This window comes from Papaver somniferum, chromosome 9 (assembly GCF_003573695.1).
Source record: "Papaver somniferum cultivar HN1 chromosome 9, ASM357369v1, whole genome shotgun sequence".
Lineage (NCBI taxonomy): Eukaryota > Viridiplantae > Streptophyta > Magnoliopsida > Ranunculales > Papaveraceae > Papaver > Papaver somniferum.
Window position 1 is genome coordinate 82,753,892 of NC_039366.1, and position 21,652 is coordinate 82,775,543.

Here is a 21,652-nt window from a genome sequence, read left to right on the forward strand (position 1 = left end):
CATATTGGTTGTTCATAAGATATGCAATGAATAACAAAACCAATAACACCTGGCAATTTCTTTTTCGGTTCACAAACAAGTTTATGAACTTACTTCCTTAGAACACATGTAAACATTGTTCCCTGGGATGAAATCCCCACCTCATACCCATACATAATCACAATAACATTCAAATGATTATGGCGATGTCTTATCTACAAAGTTTAATGGTTAAACAATAAACCTCGTATTGTATTCCTTAATACTATGTATATCTAGAGTTCAAATATACTTCGCAATTATGTTTTCAATATGCACGACTTGAAAGATACGTTAGGGAATGAAACAGTTCAAGTCAAACATCACTAACCTCACTTGGAAGGATGATTGTTGTCGTTGTAGCTCCTTGCTTCTTTACATCTTCAAGACTTCGCAATACTTGTAATGTCTCATATCCTAATACTTTCAAGCTAACCTCTACGAAGTTGACTCTAGTACATAATCAAGCGACTCTTAACATGAGTTTTGATTCACTAAAATATGACAACCAAACTTGACACACCAACGCGGTGGGTTCAACCGAGCCATGCTCTAACAATCTCCCCCTTTGTCAATTTTAGTGAAAAAAATCTTACATCATATGGATAAACAAATTACAAGAATTCATTACACATCCGCTTGATTCCCGATTCAACAGCACGGTAAAACTGCTTACATTCAATTCTTGAAAATGTCGTTGTTGACATTATAATAACAAAGCTATTACTCCCCCTAAGGAAGATAGGTGGATATTCAATCTGCACGTCTTTGTTATACCAATTCATATGACATGTTACTCCCCCTTAGTCTGTGCTTTCACTCTTTCGTTAGATAAACGTTCAAGTACCATTGTTCTTTTCCTTAGCGATACCAATCAAATCAATGCCAGTATCACCTGTTTACTCCATATATTTTTCCCTTTTTTTGTCACAAAAATGACAAAGAAACGAAAAAATAATGGACAACACGAAAAGAATCTTACAAATCTCAAAATAGACTTGCAAACCTGTAGAGTTAGGCACGAGGGTTCCACACATCATGTTATGATACACCCCAAGCAAAACGGTACCCCATTAGCAGTCTTGAAAGGGTGTTACTTGCCTGAACATAATTTAAGCACACTATATTCGTGTTGCACCTCTCAATTCTTAACTGTTATCATCCAAGTACCACTATATTGAATTAGGTCCCCGAGCTGGAGCATGGGGTAGGATATATATCCCTTGCACAGGTTCAGACCAAAAGGCATGATTTGGTCCAATAAAATTGTACATCCTAGGAGAATGAATCCGACTCATTAGATCACTCGTAGACTATTGGTCTTCATGCTTTGAATAGTTTTGCAGTTTCATCCGAGCGTTACGAAACATCTAAAAGAGTTAGTTCATGAAGATGCACGAGTACATTGTCCATTGAAATAAAGAAACATTCATTAGTCTAAATTACCTGAACAATGGAAACTTGACCCGAGCAAATGGATTTCTTAATTTTCCTATCTTCTCTACCTCTGCAGATGTCCATTTCTCTCTATATATACTAAATTTCAAAACCAAAATCATCATCCTTATTAAGCTGTCTCATACTCTCTCATTCCAATCTCTCACACATTTTCCATGGATATGAAAAATACGAATCTTAATTCCACCGTGAACAAAAACGACTGCGACTATTGCTACTATGATGATGAGATGTATGCCGACTTGAGAAGGCAGATTCTAATTTTAACTGATGCCGACGATGAAAATAGGACCAAACTCAACTCAGGAAACTCCAAGACGGCACAGAAAGGGAGATCAAAGGTGGGTCAGCATATTAAACTGGTACAATCGTGTGGTTTGTTCAGTTGCTGGATTCATGAACACCGATATTATACAAGTCCGATTCTGTTCAAACACGATGAAGTGAGAAATAAATGCAGTAGCGGAACTGGTGTGTTCATCCCGCGTATAACCCATCAAACAATGAGAAATAATTGAATGCCACTATTTGTCTATTCCTTCACAGACCAACAAATTTATCTATCTAGCTCACTAATAGTGTGATAAACTATGTTCGAATTGTAATGCGATTGTAGTTCGCCAACAATTTGATGAATCGTGTAAATTACTAGAATGTGACTCGAATCCTTTGATTTATTTGTATGTCCAACTCGGTTTTGGTTTTGGTTTGGAAATTGAGAAATGCAACTTGAACCATCGAAAAAGTGGTCAGGAAAAATCAGAGGCATTTAGAAGATGATATGGTAAACATCATAAGTAGGTATGTCTTTATAAAGATACCAAGGGGAAAATGATGTAGAATTCCAAATTATACATTAGTATAATACAGCAGCTATGAAGCTTCCGTTGATCCCCCAAAATGATGGGTGGTCATCTGACCGCAACTATGAAGCTTTGCTTGAATTCACAAGTCTGTTAAAACTTAGCTGTGAATAATAAACTGTATTGGTGTCAAACAAATAAGCTAGCTTTGCTGATAGTTTCTGGTCATCCGAAAATTTTCTCTCACCTACTGTGAATTGTTGTTCAATTTCCTAAAGTTTCCTGAACTGTGACAGTTTATCACACATAAGGCAATGAAAAAACAACTTTAGAAGAGTATCATTCATTTATTGTAGGCATGTCTTTGAACATTAAAAGGTAAATTGTACAAGAAAAATGTACAAAACAAAAAAGAACAATTTAACCTGCCTGCGACAGGGCGGCACGAGCAGCAGCTCTCTCTAAAGCCTTCAACCGGTTAGCTTCTATACGAGCTTTTTGTTCATCAGACAATTGGGAAGTGCTAGAACCACTTGCCCCATTATCTGATGGCTGATTTGGTAATTTATTTAGTGAACTACTGCGATCAGATGGTACTTGAGCAGTTGAAGTAGTCACTGGATGTGGCGATGGATGACTTGTTTCCTGTAATTAAAAGTTCTGTAACTTTTCACGTTCAAATTATGTGTTGCTATATCATGTGCCGTAATGGCTTTGTTTCTTTCACACATTTTACTACTTAAGGAAGAGCTATGAAACAGTTATAGACATCTGATTATGCGAGTGTATCCATTAAGTCGACCTACAACATAAACCAGTGGCGGGCCAGATATATTCAGGTTGACACATCTTTCAGCTAATACCCAAGGAAGAGTCATAAAGCCAGATATTTCATATCATATATATACTCATGCTGTGAGATACAACACAATTGTGTTCTTACAGTAACTAAGAGTCTTTTGATTTACTATTTATACAAAAGCTTCCCTGTGGTTATTCTCATTTGAGTTGGTGATGGATGTAAGCAGTATTCAGCTATTCATATAGATTATTTTGCTAAACCCTACACCATCCCTGTGGTTATTCTCATTTGAGTTGGTGATGGGTGTAAGCAGTATTCAGCTATTCAAATAGATTATTTTGCTAAACCCTACTCCATGTGTGATTTTCCTTCTAAAGTTTCTCAAATGATGTTTTGTGCAATATGTGCTCGTCTGTGATAAGCAACAATAGGCCTGATGAGTCATGATCAAGCTAATAAGACTGTGAATATTTGACAAAGGAATGAAAACTACAGAAGAAAAGGGTCGAGAAGTTCATAGAATAGGTAAAGAAAATAAATCTTACTGTAGTAGCCGCCTGGTAAACCTCATCAAGCATTTCTTCCTCCACATCCATATCATGGTGGGTCTCCAGTACTGAATCTCCCACATCAGGAATAGGGTTTTCCAAGTTGTTAGCATTCTCTGCAATCAAAAAGTTTTTGTTCAAAACTCGGTTGAGTTTGTTATCTATAACACAAGTTTCTCTAATTGAGCATATTCTTCATCGTCAATTTGTATTTACAACCAAAATATGGTGGAAGAAATGATACTCTCAAAATCTGTAACAATTACCATTTACAAGCATACTTATAGTCTGTAATGAAAATCTATAAGGTAATGGGTGCAGACCAAATAGAGGTTTCTTTAACCAATATTACAGAGCGAATTATACATGCTTACCTGGTTCAGGAGTTGGCTCAACAGGCTCGTTAAGGTGGACAGGTGGTTCATGTAACTTTGAGGGATCCCCTCCATGAGAAACTCTGTCTCTCAATTCTCTAACACATGTCTGGCCAAAATAAAAATAAAATTGAACAAATTAAAAAGAAATAAAACCTGAAGAATGCAAATGATCAAAAAGCATATCAAATTTGTTCTTGACTATGACCAGGTAAAGATGTAAATTTGATGTAATAGTTCCTGAATAAATTGAAAGTACAGTTTATGGCTTTTCTGACGCCCTTTTCTGGCTGTCTAATGGGTTGAAATATGCACCACACACCATTACATCAAATACGCATAGGGGTCATGGTCTCATACATTGAGACTGTTTTCTCCAAAAACATCTTCCTTTAACAAGATTTCTTGATTCACTCCAATGTTACATAGACTAGAAACAAAAGACTAATCCATTTCCATAATGTAGTAAGTTGATATCAGAGTACTGAGATAAGAAAAAGAAAGGGAGATACATATTATAATGGCAGGTTGGCAACAAAAACAACTGAAGATTACAAATCAGATATGGCGTAAAGAGTTTACTTTTGATAGTTATATATTGGGGGCATTTGGGTTTACGAGGAGCTGTAGGTTATTGTGCTACGGGGATGGAGAAATTTATAGTTGCGGTCCAAAAGCATCAACTGCCAAAACAACACAGCCAATCATTTATAGGATGTTTTTGTCTAGACCTTCCTATCTATATTTAGCAAAAACTCATTTGTATTAAGAAAATTATCACAACATTGTCACACTTCACCGTTACCCTTAAAAACAATAAACATAAAATTGGAAAGAGATGTGGAATGGTAGAAGAACATTACCCGAACTTGTCTAGTGGCGCCAACTTGTTCCACTTTCTCAACGAACTGATCAAACGAGTAGTAAGGAAGCAGACGATGGTGCCATTGAGTGTATAGATCAATCAGGTTGCCCAGATCATCAACCTGTTAAACCCACCAAAATAAATCATTGGAATATCCTTTTTTACAAAGAAACACGGCAGTAATAAAAAACAGCCAATCGAAATTGGACCAGTTAATAAAAAATTGCTATTAGGTTTCCCAGATCTTCAGCCTGTTAATTTCTCATGGACAGACACAATTGAAGAAGAAATATGGAAATGGAGAGAAAGATGTAATACCTCATGTCCGCGACCGCGGAATTTGAAAGATCGAGGGAAATGACGAAGAATATAACCAAGGCCATCATCAGAAAGGAGAAGGTTAGGAGTGAGTTTAGGTCTACTTCTTGGATTTTTTTTGGGCTTTTCAATAGGTTTGTCTATTAAGGGTTTTGAAAAGCCACCACCTGCGTTTTTGAAAGGTGATGATGAAGATCCACTGAAGTAAGTGTTAGATTTGGGATTGGTATTAGAAGTGGAAATAGGGTTAGGGTTTGTCGCCGAAGAGGATGATGGACAATCTCTAGACCAGTGACCAGGACGACCACATTTATAACACCCTGTTGCTGGTGGTGCTCCTCCTCCACCTCCTCCGGTCTTCTCCATTTCCTTTCTCTCTCTGTAAAGTCTAGATTTCAACTTCTGTAGAGCATTTGGTTTCTTATATTCCCAATAGTGTTTCTTGGCGGGAAGAAATGGAGGGAAAACCTAGGGGAAAAAATCAAAAAAGTCCAATTTTGACCATTGACCAAGTCAATTCAGTTCGAGCATCTCCATAGGCTTTTCTAGCACTGATTTCTGTTTTTGGCTCAAAAATTCACCTTGAGCAGTTTTGGGCTTATGTTTTCTAATCATCGCGTTGCAGACTTGCAGTTTGCTCTTTAATCTGCTTGGTTCCTTTTAACTTGTTCAAAAGGCATATAGCTGGTGTAGCACTCTTGCCATTAACTGACAAGCTATGCTGCACATACCCAAGCTGAATAATCGACCATCGAAATCCCACTTATGAAATTCAGCACATTACTATCAGTACTAAATAGATAAACAGACCGGTATTGTACTGAAACAATCCAACCTCAATTTCTTTAAATAGGTAACAGCCACAATACAAAAACGGAATTATAAAACATTCTAATCAATCAGTATATAGAGATTAGAGACCACCAAAATGGATATTCAAATCTTAAGAGATTGCCGAATGAGAATAATTTCAGATCATTTAATGCACTTTAAGTTCTAGGTCCATATCTTGATCCAGATTGAAGAAGTGCCAACTTGAATCATGAAATGACCTAAAATATTCATCTGAAACTATCTCAATCTTAACCTCGGCTGAAAATCTCTGTATCGTCAAAACATGATTCACAGAGTTATCAAATGAGAGTAGATTCTTAAACTCCAAAATAGATTCTGCATACTTCTCGAAGATGTTGCCAAATATTACTGTGTCCACATATTTCATCATCAAACACGTGTATATAGGAACATACGTGGAGAGCATGAGGACAAAGTCATCAAAGCATGATGACATGTGCCCACAGCCAAGATACTCATCCCGCCGACGTTGGATCTTTGCCCGAACAAATCTAAGGGCAGAAGTTAAAGGATGTTCCGGTAACACGCTGTACTGCGGAGCACCAAATAACTCCCAAAGAGTTACTTTATCTCATCCCCAAAAGAAGCCAAGATCAACGATGGAGAGAAAATGTACTGACATGGACGCGACAGAGGCAGAGAACACTTGCCTGACACGAGCAGGCGCCTCAACTACCCGCATTAAACACTCTGAGCAGCATACGTGTCGATCAACCCGTGGAACGAACGAGGATGACTCTGCGTGATGAAGTTACGAACGAAGACCCCTGCGTGATGGACACAAAACACAAGAAGATAAGGTTCCAACGGCCTTCAGAGATGGGTCCCACACTCTAACCCTATAAATACCCCCTCTCCACCAAGAGTAAAGGGATCGAAAAAACTGGGGAAGGAGAGAGAGAAAAGATTGTAAGTGTAAGTTAGTCCTTTACAATAGATAGACCTATGTAAACTACAAAGTCACTCGACTATCTTTGTAACCATCAAGTACATAGTGAAACAACAACCCCGTGGATGTAGGCCTTAGTGCTGAACCACGTAAATCCCGGTCTCATTTACACTTCAGCACTTTATTTTTTTCTAACGCTTCATGAGTTTTACTTTTATGCTTCGTCTTCTTTATCTCCCCTTGCGTAAACGCCACTCGCAGTATTCTTAGATGAGGCTATGATAAACCCGAAGGTTTTGAGCCAAGGAATCAATGGCATTGTATTATCAGCACGAGTTGGTACCTAGAGTTTGAATATTGTTTGTGAACATATAGATGCCTACGTGATTTACGTGTTCACAATTTGGCGCTAGAAACAGGGACTTCGTCCCGGTAAAATTGCTCTGCTTCATTATCTTTAACAGTATTTATCTTTTATTAACTTTGCCATGTCCAAAAACGCACCCGTTGTCTTCGGTACTACCGACAGTATCGTCGTTTACTGGTTAAAAGATTTATTACTTAGATCCACAGATCTACATTTTTCTAGATCTCGTACGGACCTATCTTTCTGTTGGGTTTTCGTAAGTTTTCAAAGGATTTACGTGCAGTTTTAAAAGGGGTTTTCTCGCGTTTCCTCATACTTTCAATGAATCCGCACTTTTAATAAGAATTTAATCCATATACTTTAACTCATGTTTGAATCAAATGGGCTACCCTAAGAGTTCTCTGTGTCCCTCGGGCAGTTTCTCCCTGTCGTGGAATTAGAAATTTTCGCAAACTAACCCGATCCGCACGGACATTTCTGTTTCCCGCTGTTTGAAATTCCCTTGTGCAGAAAGATGCAAGAAGTAGGAAAATCCAGAGCCACGTCGAAGGAAGCACCGAGGACAACCCCGGTCATCACCCGGAGCAAGCAGAAAGGAGACAAAGCCGAAATGACCAGTCAGAGACAGGACACTGCGGAAATCACTTCGCCTATGAATGCTAATTCCGTTGCAGCCGCGGCCCTCAGAGCAGCGGCAAAAAAATATAATACGACAGCGGCAGTCCCCAAGACTACGAAATCCGTGAAAACTCTTTCTACGAATCAATTTCACCAACCAAAATAAGGGTGGATGAATCCAGAACGTACCAACCCGCGCACCCGCCAACCTTCGGAATGCCATCAACCAATGAGTTGAATCAAACTGTGCAGGTGGCTCTAACACCGCAGATGGGCACTCCGCCCGATCTGGGAATGCCAACAATCGAAGCTGAACCTCCCCCGCCTTTAGTACAAACCATAGAAGAAGGCGGCACGGTGGCCGTAATAGCACGAGCTGGGACTCCCAATCAAGGGTCGAACCAATCAGACCGATTGATGGCCGAACTTGAAGAATTGAAGAAAAGCCAAAAGGTTTACGCGGATGCTGTGGCTTTGTTGGCCAGAGAAAACCAGGATTTAAAAGACCGGATTGCTTTAAGCACAAAGACGAGCCAACAACTCGATGAAGCAAATTCAAAGGCACCCGAACCAAACCGAGACCGAAGAGTCATCGTAGCGTCCAATGGAAACGCGGCCAGAGGAAGTAGCGCATCCGACCCAGATTATAACGATGGAGAGTCAAGCTATCACGAGCAGAGGAATGTAGGGCACCACCGCGCGATGGAAGAGCTGCGTGATGAAATGATGGCAGAGATCAGGCAATTAAAAAGTAGACAAGGCGGAGGAAGGTTGGAAGAAGTCATGAGAGAGGCTAACTCCACACCCTTAACTCATCGCCTGGCCAACACACCTATTCCACTCAAATGCCCTGTCCCAACATTCGAATGCTATGACGGATCCAGCGATCCCGCTGCACACATTCGGTATTATAACCGTGTACTGGCTAGATGGAGCCAGAACGACGCAATACTCTGTAGATACTTCCCATCGAGTCTGAAGGGATCGGCATTGTCTTGGTTTGATAATCTGCCGCCAAACTCCATCCACTCCTACGACCAACTCGCAGAAAAGTTCTTAAGAACTTACATGTACAACAAGGTTGTTAATACTGGAATGGATAAGCTCTTTTCACTGGAAATCGGCTATAAGGAAACCACGAAGGAATACACCAACAGATGGCACAAGGTCTGCCAAGCCATAGGAAGTGTGGACCTGGTGGTAAGTATCAACTGCTACAAGTGGGGATTAGACCGAATGAGTCCACTCTTTGTTGAGATTCATGGAAGCGTGCCCAAGACAGAGGGGGATCTTCGAATAATTATTGAAAAACACGCTCGTCTTGAAGAAATCCAGCGTGAAAACCCGAGGGCGTACCCACAGAGAACTCACCGTACAAATTCCGCAGAACAAACCACTGGAACCAAAAGGAATTGCTCGGTGGAACGACCCCACGAAGATAGGAAAGAACGAAGGGACGAAAGGCGAAAAGACGATCGGAAGTTCGAAGATGAAGTTTACACAAAGCTCAACGGGCACCACTGTTTCAACCCCAAAGATTACTGTTTACACTAACCCCAAAGATTACTGTGAATACCACTGTTTCAACGGGCACCAGACCGAAAAGTGTAAAAACCTCAAAATAATGATCCAGAAATTGATTGATGCGGGCGAGCTCAAACATTACATACGAAAGGATATCGCAGATGATAGATCTAAACTAACCAAGCCAGTCCAACTTCCATAAGGGAACCGCACAATCAACACCATCTCATGTTCTGAAACCGCAGGGCCCTCACTTACAACACAGATAGGAAAGAGGTTACGGAAGCAGTTCGAGGACCGATGCGAATTGTATAAGATCGATGGGATAGAGGTGGACGAACATGAAGATTGGATAGACTCCCCTATTATCTTCGATGCTGAAGATATCGACGAAGATATGGAAGACCATAACGACCCCTTGGTCCTCACACTACCCGTGGCTGGATGTAACCTTAAAAAGATCCTCATAGACGGGGGGAGCTCAGTGAACGTTCTATTCTACGATGCATTCAAACGAATGAAGCTCCATGAAGAACATCTAATGACCTCTTATTACACCATCTATGGATTTAATGGAGCACCCACGAAGCCCTTGGGAGACATCGTGTTGCAGGTTGACGCTGGACCCATGAAAGTAGAAACACGGTTCAGCGTAGTGGACGCCCCGTCCCCCTACAATGTCATCATTGGACGAAAATGGTTACATAAACTCAAGGGGGTGGCGGCAACGTACTACCAATATCTCAGATTCCCTACACCTGAGGGAGTAATGGAAATCAAGGGAGATCGGGTCTCTGCAAGAGAGTGCCAAGCCATTCAGGATCGCATCAACAACGAACAAGAAAAGCAACACAAAACCCGAAGACTTAAAAATAAAGAAGTTGCGAAAGAGAAGGCCATAGACCAGTTCCTCAAGGAAACTACAGGAAGGGATTTGACCAAAGATGATAATGTCCGGAACACAGAGACAAGTACTTCAGCAGCCAACGCTGGACAGAAACATACCAAGTAGCAATTAAAGAACTCCCCAGTCCTCGGGGATCCGAAGCCGGTTTTCACACCAGTAGAGCCCGTAAAAGAAATCAACATAGGAGGAGGAAAACCCGAAGATGATCAAAGTAGGGACCATAATGGACGAAAAGAGAGAAGATTCCCTGACCAAGTTACTTAAAGAATACGCAGATGTATTCGCCTGGAAATTAGGAGATATGCCTGGGATTGACCCAAAAATAATCCAACATGAGCTGCGCATCAAACCAGGCACGCCACCTTTCAGACAGAAAATAAGAAAAGTCGCGCCGGAATATCTAAGGCAGTGGAAAAAGAACTTCGAAAACTACTAGACGCAGGTTTCATCAAGGAGGTCAAATACCCTACGTGGATCTCCAATATGGTCGTCGTTCCTAAGAAAAATGGGGGGGGGGGTTAGGATATGCATCGATTTCACTAACCTCAACAAAGCATGTCCAAAGGATAGCTATCCATTGCCAAGCATAGACCAGCTGGTAGAAGCAGTAGAAGGATATGAAGAACTGTCATTCATGGATGGACATTCTGGCTACAACCAAGTGGCCCTGGCAGAAGAGGATCAGCCACACACAGCGTTCTACACACCACATGGTCTTTATTGCTACACTAGAATGCCTTTCGGACTTCGAAACGCAGGGGCAACATACCAAAGAATGGTCGATGCTATTTTCAGGCCATGGATTGGAAGCACCTTAGAAGTCTACGTTGACGATATGCTCGTCAAAAGCAAGCTGCGCAAAGATCACCACAAGGATCTGAGAGACATCTTCGAAGCAATGAGGAAACACCGCATGAAAGTAAATCCAGAGAAATGTACTTTCGGTGTCACCTCAGGGAAATTCCTCGGGTATTTGGTAACAAAAAGGGGCATCGAGGTAGACCAGTGAAGATTCAGGCCATAGTAGAAATGCCATCCCCAAAGAATTTAAAAGAAGTTCAGAAGCTCAATGGGTCCATAGCAGCCTTGGGCAGATTTATTGCCCGATCTTCGGACAAATGCAGACATTTCTTCAATATTCTCAAAAAAGGGAGCAAGTTTGAATGGACCGCAGAATGCGAAGAAGCCTTCCAAAAAATCAAAGAACACCTAGCTTCGATTCCGATCCTGCAGAAGCCGGATCCTGATGAGGTTTTGGCATTATACATAGCAGCAACCGAAGACGCAGTCAGCGCAGTGTTGGTCAAAACCAATACGAAGATAGAACAACCTATCTATTACTCAGTAAGACCCTCAATTCTGCGGAAAGGAACTACACAAAGATCGAACAGCTTATCCTAGCATTGGTATGGGCTACTCAAAAGCTGAGAACCTACTTCCTAACTCACTTCGTCCGGGTCCCATGCAAAGCACCACTGGAAGCAGTCCTCAAAAGCGCGGGAAAAGTGGGCAGAATAGCCAAGTGGAACACCCACCTGGACCAATTCAACATCATTCATGAAATTCAACATTCTCGAAAATCCCAAGTTTTGGCGGATTTCTTAGCAGACCTTCCCCTGGACAACGACGATGAGATTAAGGGAATACCAGAAGCCGAGGAAGAAACAAGGATCCAATGGATATCCTCGAACCCTCGAGTCAAAGACAATGGGAAGTCTTCGTCGACGGTTCCAAAAATAAGGAAGGAGCAGGAATAGGCATTGTCATCACCACCCCAACCGGAGAAAGGATTGTACAGGCACTCAGGTTAGAATTCAAAGAGCATACCAACAACATCGTCGAATACGAGGCAGTCGTACATGCCCTCCGAATAATAATAGAGATGGGAGTAGCCGACGTAAGACTAACAAGTGATTCACAGCTTGTCATACGGCAAATAGGGCTCGAGTACAACGTGTACGATGACACCCTCTCAGCTTACATGGCCTTGGTCCAAACATTGGCGTCACAAATTCCGAACATCAAGTTCCGGCACTTATGCAGAAGGGATCTCAGGCACGCAGATGCCCTGGCATATATATCATCCATGCTGAAGGACGAAAGCATCGAAGCTATTAAAATAACAAGGGTATACGAGCCTTCGATTACACCTCAATTCTCCTTCGCTACCAATCAAGATACAGTGGAAGAAAATACCGAAGACCAGGTAGGAGAGGACATCCATAACGATTTCGACGAAGAAGATATCCTGTCAAGAGCAAATCAAGACGAAGACTTCAGCAACGAAGATGATTGGAGAACGGTGATCCATGCGTTTCTCGAAAAGGGAAGTTTACCCGCGGACCATAAACAGGCTAGGAAAATACTCTCCAAAGCAGGAAATATGATCTTCGGGATGGGGTCATGTACAAGAAATCCTTCCTCGACCGTTACTACGTTGCTTATCTCGAAAAGAGGGCACCGAATTCTAAATGACATCCATTATGGGGACGCAGGGAATCATAGCGGTATGAGATCACTAGCCGACAAAGCCAAAACGCAAGGATATTACTGGCCCACGATGATACAGGATGCCGCAAGAATGTCCCGACGATGCGAAGAATGTCAGCGTTTCGCCAAAAAGATACACGCGCCAGCAACAATGTTAAATTCTGTAGATAGCCCGTGGCCATTCGCAAAATGGGGCATAGATATCGTCGGGCCTTTCATCGAAGGATCAGGGAAAAGACGATTTTTGATAGTAGCCACGGACTACTTCAGTAAATGGGTGGAAGCTAAAGCCTTAGCTAGGATCAGAGACGTGGATGTGTTTACTTTCATATTCCAGAACATCATCTGCAGGTTCGGCATACCAGCAGAAATCGTATCCGATAATGGTAAGCAATTACAAGGGAAAAACATAGACATGCTCTTCGATGCTTTCAAAATAAGGAAGAACAAATCCACCCCTATATACCCTCAAAGCAACGGACAAGCGGAAGCCACCAACAAGACCCTCGCCCTTATCCTCAAAAAACAATTAGACGAACATAAGGGGCGGTGGTGTGAACAGTTACACAATGTGTTATGGGCATACAGGACAACGCGAAGATCTGCCACTGGGGAATCCCCGTTTCTTCTCACTTATGGAGCTGAAGCAGTCATCCCTACAGAGATACTCATGCCAACCACAAAAACCGAAGCGTGGGAGAAAAATCTCACAACAGACATGATGTTAGAGAGATTGGACGACCTATAAGAAAGAAGGGAAGCAGCATTGCAGAAGATGGAAAATTACCAACGAAGACTTGAAAGGGAGTACAACAAAAAGGTAAAGCTTCGGAATTTTGTATAGGGGCAGTATGTGTTGAGAACAATCCCACAGTATCAACGAGAGAAGAGATGGGGAAAGTTAGCACCTACGTGGGGAGGACCTTTTATAATACACGATATTGCGGGAAGCGGTTCCTACTACCTTCGTAATCTGAAAGGCGAAGTCCTCCGACATCCTTGGAATGCTAAGTGGCTCAAACCATACTTCCCATAGGGGCAACGCAGCCTTGCAACTGCGTGAAGGGTACCAGAAGAAAAAGGGAGCGTGACCACTCTACATGTCTCTATCTCTGGACGAGGAATTGCAGGCCTCAACCTATCAATCAAACAAGCTTTATATATATCAACTAAACCTATCGACAATATTGGGGAAAGTAGTTAATCTACAATCTCTCAGGGCTCCCCCGTCAGTATCCATAAGTGTAAGACCAGGGGGAAGGCACCCAGCAGAAAGAGATACCCAACCAATCTTAAGGCAACGGGTCGACGGAATGGGTGTATGTAAATTTTTTAACCCCATATCCTAGAACGTTGCCTCGGCCCCCACCGTCTGGGAATCCTCTGGCCAAGGGTTCGCCAGCGGGGTGACAGGTCTCAAGCCGATCACGAAGGTATATCAAAAAAATGATCCATTTCATAAAGGTTGGTTACAAAAAGAGACAAGGCCATGGATTGTAAATATACACATCCAAAATTTACAAGGAATACACACCAAAAATATTCTCTTTTCACCAAAAATTTACAAGGAATCTCAACGGAAGGATAACGATGCTGCGGTCTCTACTTAGAAGAGGCCACCACATCAGCAGGATTGTTCCGAAGAATTGAAGGGACGCTCCCACCAGACGAGGGTCCCGAAGAGCCAGGCAGGGAAGCAGGCACTGGACGACGTGGATATCTTTTCACAAGGCCATGCTCGGTCTTAAGGCCAAGCTCAATCTTCTCCACCATCTTGTTTGTCTCCTCAGCCAATTGAAAACGAGCCTTGTGCTTAATAACTATCATCCGCTGTTGGGCTTGGGATAACAATGAAGACAGACGATTCACTTCTTTAGAAGCTGCACCAACGGCCTCTTCGCGGGACGCCGCCAAACTCTTAAAATGATTAGTCTGTTCTTCCTGCTGCGTTAAGGAAGATTGAGCCTTTTTAAGCTTTTCATTTGCAACGCGGAGTTGTCCCTCGAGCTCTGAAAAAGACAACACAAGGGAGTTAGCACAGTAAAGACACAATCACACTCGATGAAATAGAGTTATACCTTCGACACAAGCCGAAGCCTCTTCATACTCATTAACAACCGCATCTCGCGCTTCATCAAGATGGTCATATTCCGCGGATAATTTCTTATAATCTAGTTGAAGGTTGGTGAGAGTAAATTGACTGGCATCTAATTCTACCTGCTTCATCGAATCCATGTGACGAAGGTGGTCGACCTCTTTGTTTATCTCTGATACCCCCTTGCTCAATCTGTACATACACACTTCAAGATTTCTCTCAGACTCAGCCTGACGAGCTACTTCAGCGCGGGACGCGGCAAGGGCCTTGCTTAGAGCATCGGCTTCGGCACGGGCATTGTCCTTTCTCTGGCAAGACACAACACATATCCTTAACTCCTGGAAAAGGGAGGGATCGAGCCTTTGTAATCCTCTTCCAGAAGTTGTATCCTAGACTCCAACAAGGAAGTACGCTCATGGGATTCCCGCAAATTCTCACGTGTCCACAACAGTGTACCGTTGAATAAAGCACAGTCATGGTTATACAGATTCTGCATATCAACTATCTGAACATGCCTTGCGCGCCATACCTCAGCCCGAGCGTCCCACTTTTTGGCTTCGCTTTTAATTTTCTCAACAAGCTCTTTGATACGAGATTTCTGCCGTGCCCTTTCATTGCGGAGCCATATCAGCTCGGGGATGCCACCCACTGAAGATAGCATGGGGAGACTCAGACAGAACACCCTAAGTAATGAAGGAATTATGACACATTGCGAGGGAAAAAGGAAAAAGAGCCAAACCTGTGAAAGCTGAAACTTGGCCGCGAGTTTGTTCTAACTCGGCGCGAACGACTGCAAGCTCTGAACGAAGACCAGCCTCCGCTTCACCCAGCTTTTCTTTCTCTTTGAGGTTTTTCTTCAGCTCTTCAATTTCCACCTCAGCCGCAGATAATTCCTTTTCTCTGTGACGAAGCTTAGCCTCGAGCTTCAGAGATTTCGCTTTGAAGAACTGATACAGCACGTGGTTACAATGCTCACTCCTCATCATCTACACATCAAGACGACAAACATTATTTTACCGAAGAATTCGATCGTCACGAAGAAATATGTACGAAAATTTACCTCCAAGACACGCTGCTGAGGAAAGCCATATTGATACCCGTCGGCTATGGCCATCATATCCGCAACGGAAGAAGGAGGCTCAGACAAGGGTAGCTTCGGGAACACTCAAATTTCTTCCCCAGGCCTCAGATACCCGCGCCTTGGAAGACATTTCCATCATACGCGGGTATACGCATCAGAATCCTTTTCACCAGTAATAACCGGGGCGGGATGAGGGAAAATAGCAGATCCTTTTTCTTGAGCCAATCCATTATGGCGTCCTCACCCTCAGATGTCGGCGAATGAGGAAGATCCGCGGCAGGCGAATCAATCACCGACTTCCCCTTTTCTGATACGGCCCCTTCAGCACAAATGTCGGCACCAACATGCGCACCATGCTCCTCCGCGCCACCATCCTGAACAGCAGCGTCTTCGTTATCAGCAACCCCGAGCACATCCCAATCGTCATTGGGGGAAAGTAGAGAGAAGTCCTCAGGAAAATCGAGGGCATCGTCGAAGAACTCCCCTGTGGAATACATCCGGTCAAAAGAAAACTCTTGAGAAAGGGTGGGGAGAGTATCCGCGGCATCACCAGCAGGGACAGAAATATCACCATTAACACCGCCATCAGCTACCACGCGTTGTTTCTCCCTTCATCACCATCATGACCTGCACGGACCTCTTCTTCGACATTGAGAGGGGAAGTATCAGTACGTTCCTCCCCATCTGTAATCTCCTCATCCTCAGCAAACTCTTCGTTCACCGGACTGTAACTTCTTCATGAGCCTCAGCCTCACCCATCACAATGGTAGAAGACTGCTTCGGCTTAATCTTTTTCTTCCGACACCTGAACCAACACCACAAAAAGAGTTATTTTTCCCCGAACATTGAATTTCTAAAGAAGGAAAAGCGCATCTAGAAACCGCATACCTGGGCAGTCGAGGCACTCCTCGGTGGAAGTATAGCACCAGAACCTTCCTCCTCGTCTCCCTCAACGACGTCAAGGGCATAGGAAAATTCATACCTGAGAAGTTTAAACGCCAGGGACAGAAATCTCCATAACGAGCAGGAGGAGATTCACGTGGCCTGCTACTCTCAGTAGGACGCCAACCGCGTGGACCGGGAATCCAACCGTACGCCCAAGGACCAACAACTTCGATAACGGTAGCGTGCCACTCGTAGTCATGGTCGCGCTTGATCCTCTCGCGTGCCGGAAAAAGTTTCCGCTGACTAGACCCTTCCGTGCCGGGAACATACTTCAGCTTGGCATCGCTGACCTCATTTAACAGACGAATTTCGCCCCGAGGAGCAGCGAGATTCCGAAGGCTAACACTCCACGGCTTACGGTTCCTACTATTGACGTAATCACCGAAGGAGTTATTGAAATTCTCAGGAGTATCATTCCTTCTCCGCGGGATTGGGAACGTAACAAGTCATTTCGTCTCCCCCTTACTGCAGATAGCACTCCCTCAGTGCACGGAGATAATTCCCCGATAGTTGCGATACAGAACGGGTGTGAGTATTGGTGGAAGAGCCTTCACGACTAGCAAGCACATCATAGTAGAAGGAATCACCTGACTTGTACAACGGCAGCATAAGACCAGCTTCGAACGCTCCAACCGTAGTCAACAAATGAAATTCATCGAACTCATACCTTGAGATAAGCTCATAAGTAATATCATCCTCAGGGGCATAGAAACGAACCTCGAAGGCTTGAAGCTCATGCTTTTCCTTGAATATTTCGAGATCAATATGCTTGAACGTTACTTTTTTCTTGCTGACCGAAACGCTGCGTATCAATGGGGCACCTCATCCTCCTCGGCGGGACCGGATGAACCAATGAAAGCCTCGGAAGCCTTTCTCTTCAAAGAAGGATTTTTTGAAGACTCAGCCCTCGGAACACCACCTTTGGTATTCTTCCCTTTAAAAGAACTTATAGGAGGGGGCGGCAGATGACGCTCGGGCTCTACAGAACGTAGAGGAGGAACATCAAAAGCGACAGCACGAGTCGGTGGCTGCGTACTCCTAACATCATCACGAGGACGAGACACCGCGCGATCGACAACGTTTCGATACCCAGAAGGATTTGTCGAAGGAACCTCTTCCCTAGAAGATGAGTCCTTCGCCCCCAGAAGAAACTCGATTTCTACGAACATCATCTTGAGACTCTCTACGCGGAGGAGATCTCGATAGACCAGAACCAGGAGTCTGATAAGGAAGCCGCGGACGGTCAGACATGGCTGCGAAAAGATTAATCATAAACAAGTCAAAAAAAAACACAAAGACATCATAAGATCAAAAAAACCACATAAATAGCAATCCACACACGATAACGCAGAAACCCTAAAATTAGCATACATGCTCGAAACTCCCTAAATCCCTACCCTGAAAGGCTCAAGCAAAACAATGGCCTCCTTGATTTAAGACGAAGAACAGGGGCAAACTAGCATGCAAGCATTAAAAGAAGTTCTTCATCACAAACAAGGGACAACAGTAGCAGAAAATTTACAAATCAACATAGCGTAAAACAGTGACAACAAAGAAAAGAAAAAACTTACCAGCAAAAACAGCAGCAGAAAGAACAAATCAGAAATAAAGAGGAGGCAAGTGTGATTAATGCTAAGGCGGAGAGAATTTAAGGACTGAAGAATGAAGACTGACAGAGAATTTAAATGAAGACTGACAGAGAATTTAAGGGCTAAAGAACAAGGAATGAAGAGCAAGGAATGAAGACGGAGAGAATGAAATTAATTTTTCTCTCTTCCTTAATATACTCGAAAGAAAGAGGAGGAAGTTAAGAGAGGAATGGGAAACGTGCCCATTAAATGAGCAATTAATGCACGAATAAAGAAACATGCCCAAGTATCTAGGAGAAGTTATTAGGAGAGAGGAAGAATATGTAACGACTATTTTCTTCAATGCTCCCGCTAAACACTCAAGCCCGAAGAAAAGGGGCAAATTGTGTGCACATATTTCATCATCAAACACGTGTATATAGGAACATACGTGGAGAGCATGCGGACAAAGTCATCAAAGCATGATGACATGTGCCCACAGCCAAGATACCCATCCCGCCGACGTTGGATCTTTGCCCGAACAAATCTAAGGGCAGAAGTTAAAGGATGTTCCGGTAACACGCTGTACTGCGGAGCACCAAATAACTCCCAAAGAGTTACTTTATCTCATCCCCAAAAGAAGCCAAGATCAACGATGGAGAGAAGATGTACTGACATGGACGCGACAGAGGCAGAGAACACTTGCCTGACACGAGCAGGCGCCTCAACTACCCGCATTAAACACTCTGAGCAGCATACGTGTCGATCAACCCGTGGAACGAACGAGGATGAATCTGCGTGATGAAGTTACGAACGAAGACCCCTGCGTGATTGACACAAAACACAAGAAGATAAGGTTCCAACGGCCTTCAGAGATGGGTCCCACACTCTAACCCTATAAATACCCCCTCTCCACCAAGAGTAAAGGGATCGAAAAAACTGGGGAAGGAGAGAGAGAAAAGATTGTAAGTGTAAGTTAGTCCTTTACAATAGATAGACCTATGTAAACTACAAAGTCACTCAACTATCTTTGTAACCATCAAGTACATAGTGAAACAACAACCCCGTGGATGTAGGCCTTAGTGCTGAACCACGTAAATCCCGGTCTCATTTACACTTCAGCACTTTATTTTTGTCTAACGCTTCATGAGTTTTACTTTTATGCTTTGTCTTCTTTATCTCCCCTTGCGTAAACGCCACTCGCAGTATTCTTAGATGAGGCTATGATAAACCCGAAGGTTTTGAGCCAAGGAATCAATGGCATTGTATTATCAGCACGAGTTGGTACCTAGAGTTTGAATATTGTTTGTGAACATATAGATGCCTACGTGATTTACGTGTTCACAAATACAATACGATTCAAGAACTCTGATTTCCGGTTTGCCTGTAAAAGATTATCGTACAAGACGGCCTCACAATGTGGCATGAAAAACACCGTTGGCTTCGAAACCTGTCTCTGCCCTTGTTCGTTTACTGGCAAAATGGAACAACCTAAAGCCTCCAAAACACTAGATTTTGTTTTTGAAAGCAGGGGATCAAAGACCTCTATATCTCCTATCCAGTCAAATCTTCTCTTAATCAATATTGCAAGTGCAAGTTGTAATCGAGGGGTTTCATAAGAATCAATGCTGCCAATACCATATATAACCATCTGCATCTTAGGTTCGGAGGCTAAAACACTAGTGAAGTAACTCATGATTTGAGGAGTTAGGATCTGATTCAGGATGGTACTGTAAAATTTGGAATTTTCAAGAGTATTCATGCATATCTGAATCTTCTGCATCAATATGGATTCTTTTTCGGGGTCAGTTTCAATATCAGTAGGAGCCCATCGTGCTTGTTCGACGGTTTCAATTTTGGGATTGGTTCTTTTTCTTCTTTTTTTTCCACGACGAGGTACAATAACCTTCCAATCTTCTCCGGATTTTACAGGCATTTGAACTATGGGAAAGGTAGCTGGAAGTGTCTGTGGACTCTCTTCTGCCATGCTTCAGTCTTCAACTGATTGTAGAATCAAATCTTTTAATCTGAAATCTTTAAAAGAACAAAATGACTAACTTTGTGAGGATTTAAACGATTAGCTTAAAAATATAAATAAACACCATTTGAAAGACTCAAAATGATTTATCAAAAAAACATGATAAATAAATTACATGATAAGGGGTTGGATTTTCTAATTCGCGATGCTCGTTTGGAGCATGCTGGTTAAGTACCAAAGTATATATTACAAAGTTGGGCACTCCTTCATACTCATACCTGCATGGTCATGCTGATATTCCCTTAATTTCAATTGAGCATCAGCTAGCATTCGGATAAGATTTTATACCTATTTACGGGAAAACATATGGGTGGAGCCAAGGGTTGACTAACTCTGGCTCTAGCCCCCTCCTAAATTTCCAAAACCTGCATAAAAATCCTTTGTTTTAACTTATATTTTGTATTTAGTACACCATATATTGTATTTTAGCACACTAAAAGTCCTTATATTTTTACAAATTTATTTTAGTCCCCCTGGAAAAAAATTTCTGGCTCCGCCACTGCTTATACTGAAACCTTGAATCATCTCAAATTGTGACAGTCGAATAACGGGTGAAATCTTTGCATAAGAATGCATACATTCTAATTTACATGTCATCTTCATGAGGTTGTTGAAGTGTTAACAATGATTACATGTATGAAAAAGCGGGGGTCTAACAACACCACCCAATATTTCGCTTAGCAATCTGTATGGACTAACTCCGAAATACTTTGCTAGAGAATCAACTAGACAGTCAGACTCAATATAGATAAAAGTATCTCAAGGAGTTAATATCTCTCTCTTGATTTGATTTTTACCCAAGCTAAAAACAATAGCGAGTCTTTATCAAATACAAGGAATAACGTGGACGGTACCAAAGACCAATGTCCAAGGATCAATCAATATCAATCAACAACCAAAGGTTGGATTTCCAATTGATGATCACGAACGCACAACCTGTATTATTTCAATTATATAAAATATAATGCGGAAAAGAAAAAACACAGACACTAGAAGTTTTGTTAACGAGGAAACCGCAAATGCAAAAAAACCCCAGGACCTAGTCCAGATTGAATACATATTGTATTAAGCCGCTACAGACACTAGCCT

General features: G+C 42.5%; 2 protein-coding genes across 2 annotated transcripts; both read right to left on the reverse strand.

Moving 5' to 3' along the window:
* Positions 1-2,597: 2,597 nt before the first annotated feature.
* LOC113314102 (TIMELESS-interacting protein-like) lies at positions 2,598-5,555 on the reverse strand. Its single transcript, XM_026562867.1, has 5 exons — positions 5,187-5,555; positions 4,867-4,989; positions 4,004-4,112; positions 3,627-3,745; positions 2,598-2,924 (listed from the first exon to the last, which is right to left on the reverse strand). The coding sequence occupies exons 1-5, from the start codon at positions 5,550-5,552 to the stop codon at positions 2,700-2,702; spliced, it is 942 nt and encodes a 313-aa protein (XP_026418652.1). The 5' UTR covers positions 5,553-5,555; the 3' UTR covers positions 2,598-2,699.
* A 610-nt stretch (positions 5,556-6,165) lies between these two features.
* LOC113312209 (protein SENSITIVITY TO RED LIGHT REDUCED 1-like) lies at positions 6,166-20,512 on the reverse strand. The gene is made up of 2 exons (XM_026560965.1): positions 19,880-20,512; positions 6,166-6,393 (listed from the first exon to the last, which is right to left on the reverse strand). Exons 1-2 carry the CDS (start codon positions 20,510-20,512, stop codon positions 6,166-6,168), a joined length of 861 nt encoding a protein of 286 aa, XP_026416750.1.
* Between the last annotated feature and the right edge of the window lie 1,140 nt (positions 20,513-21,652).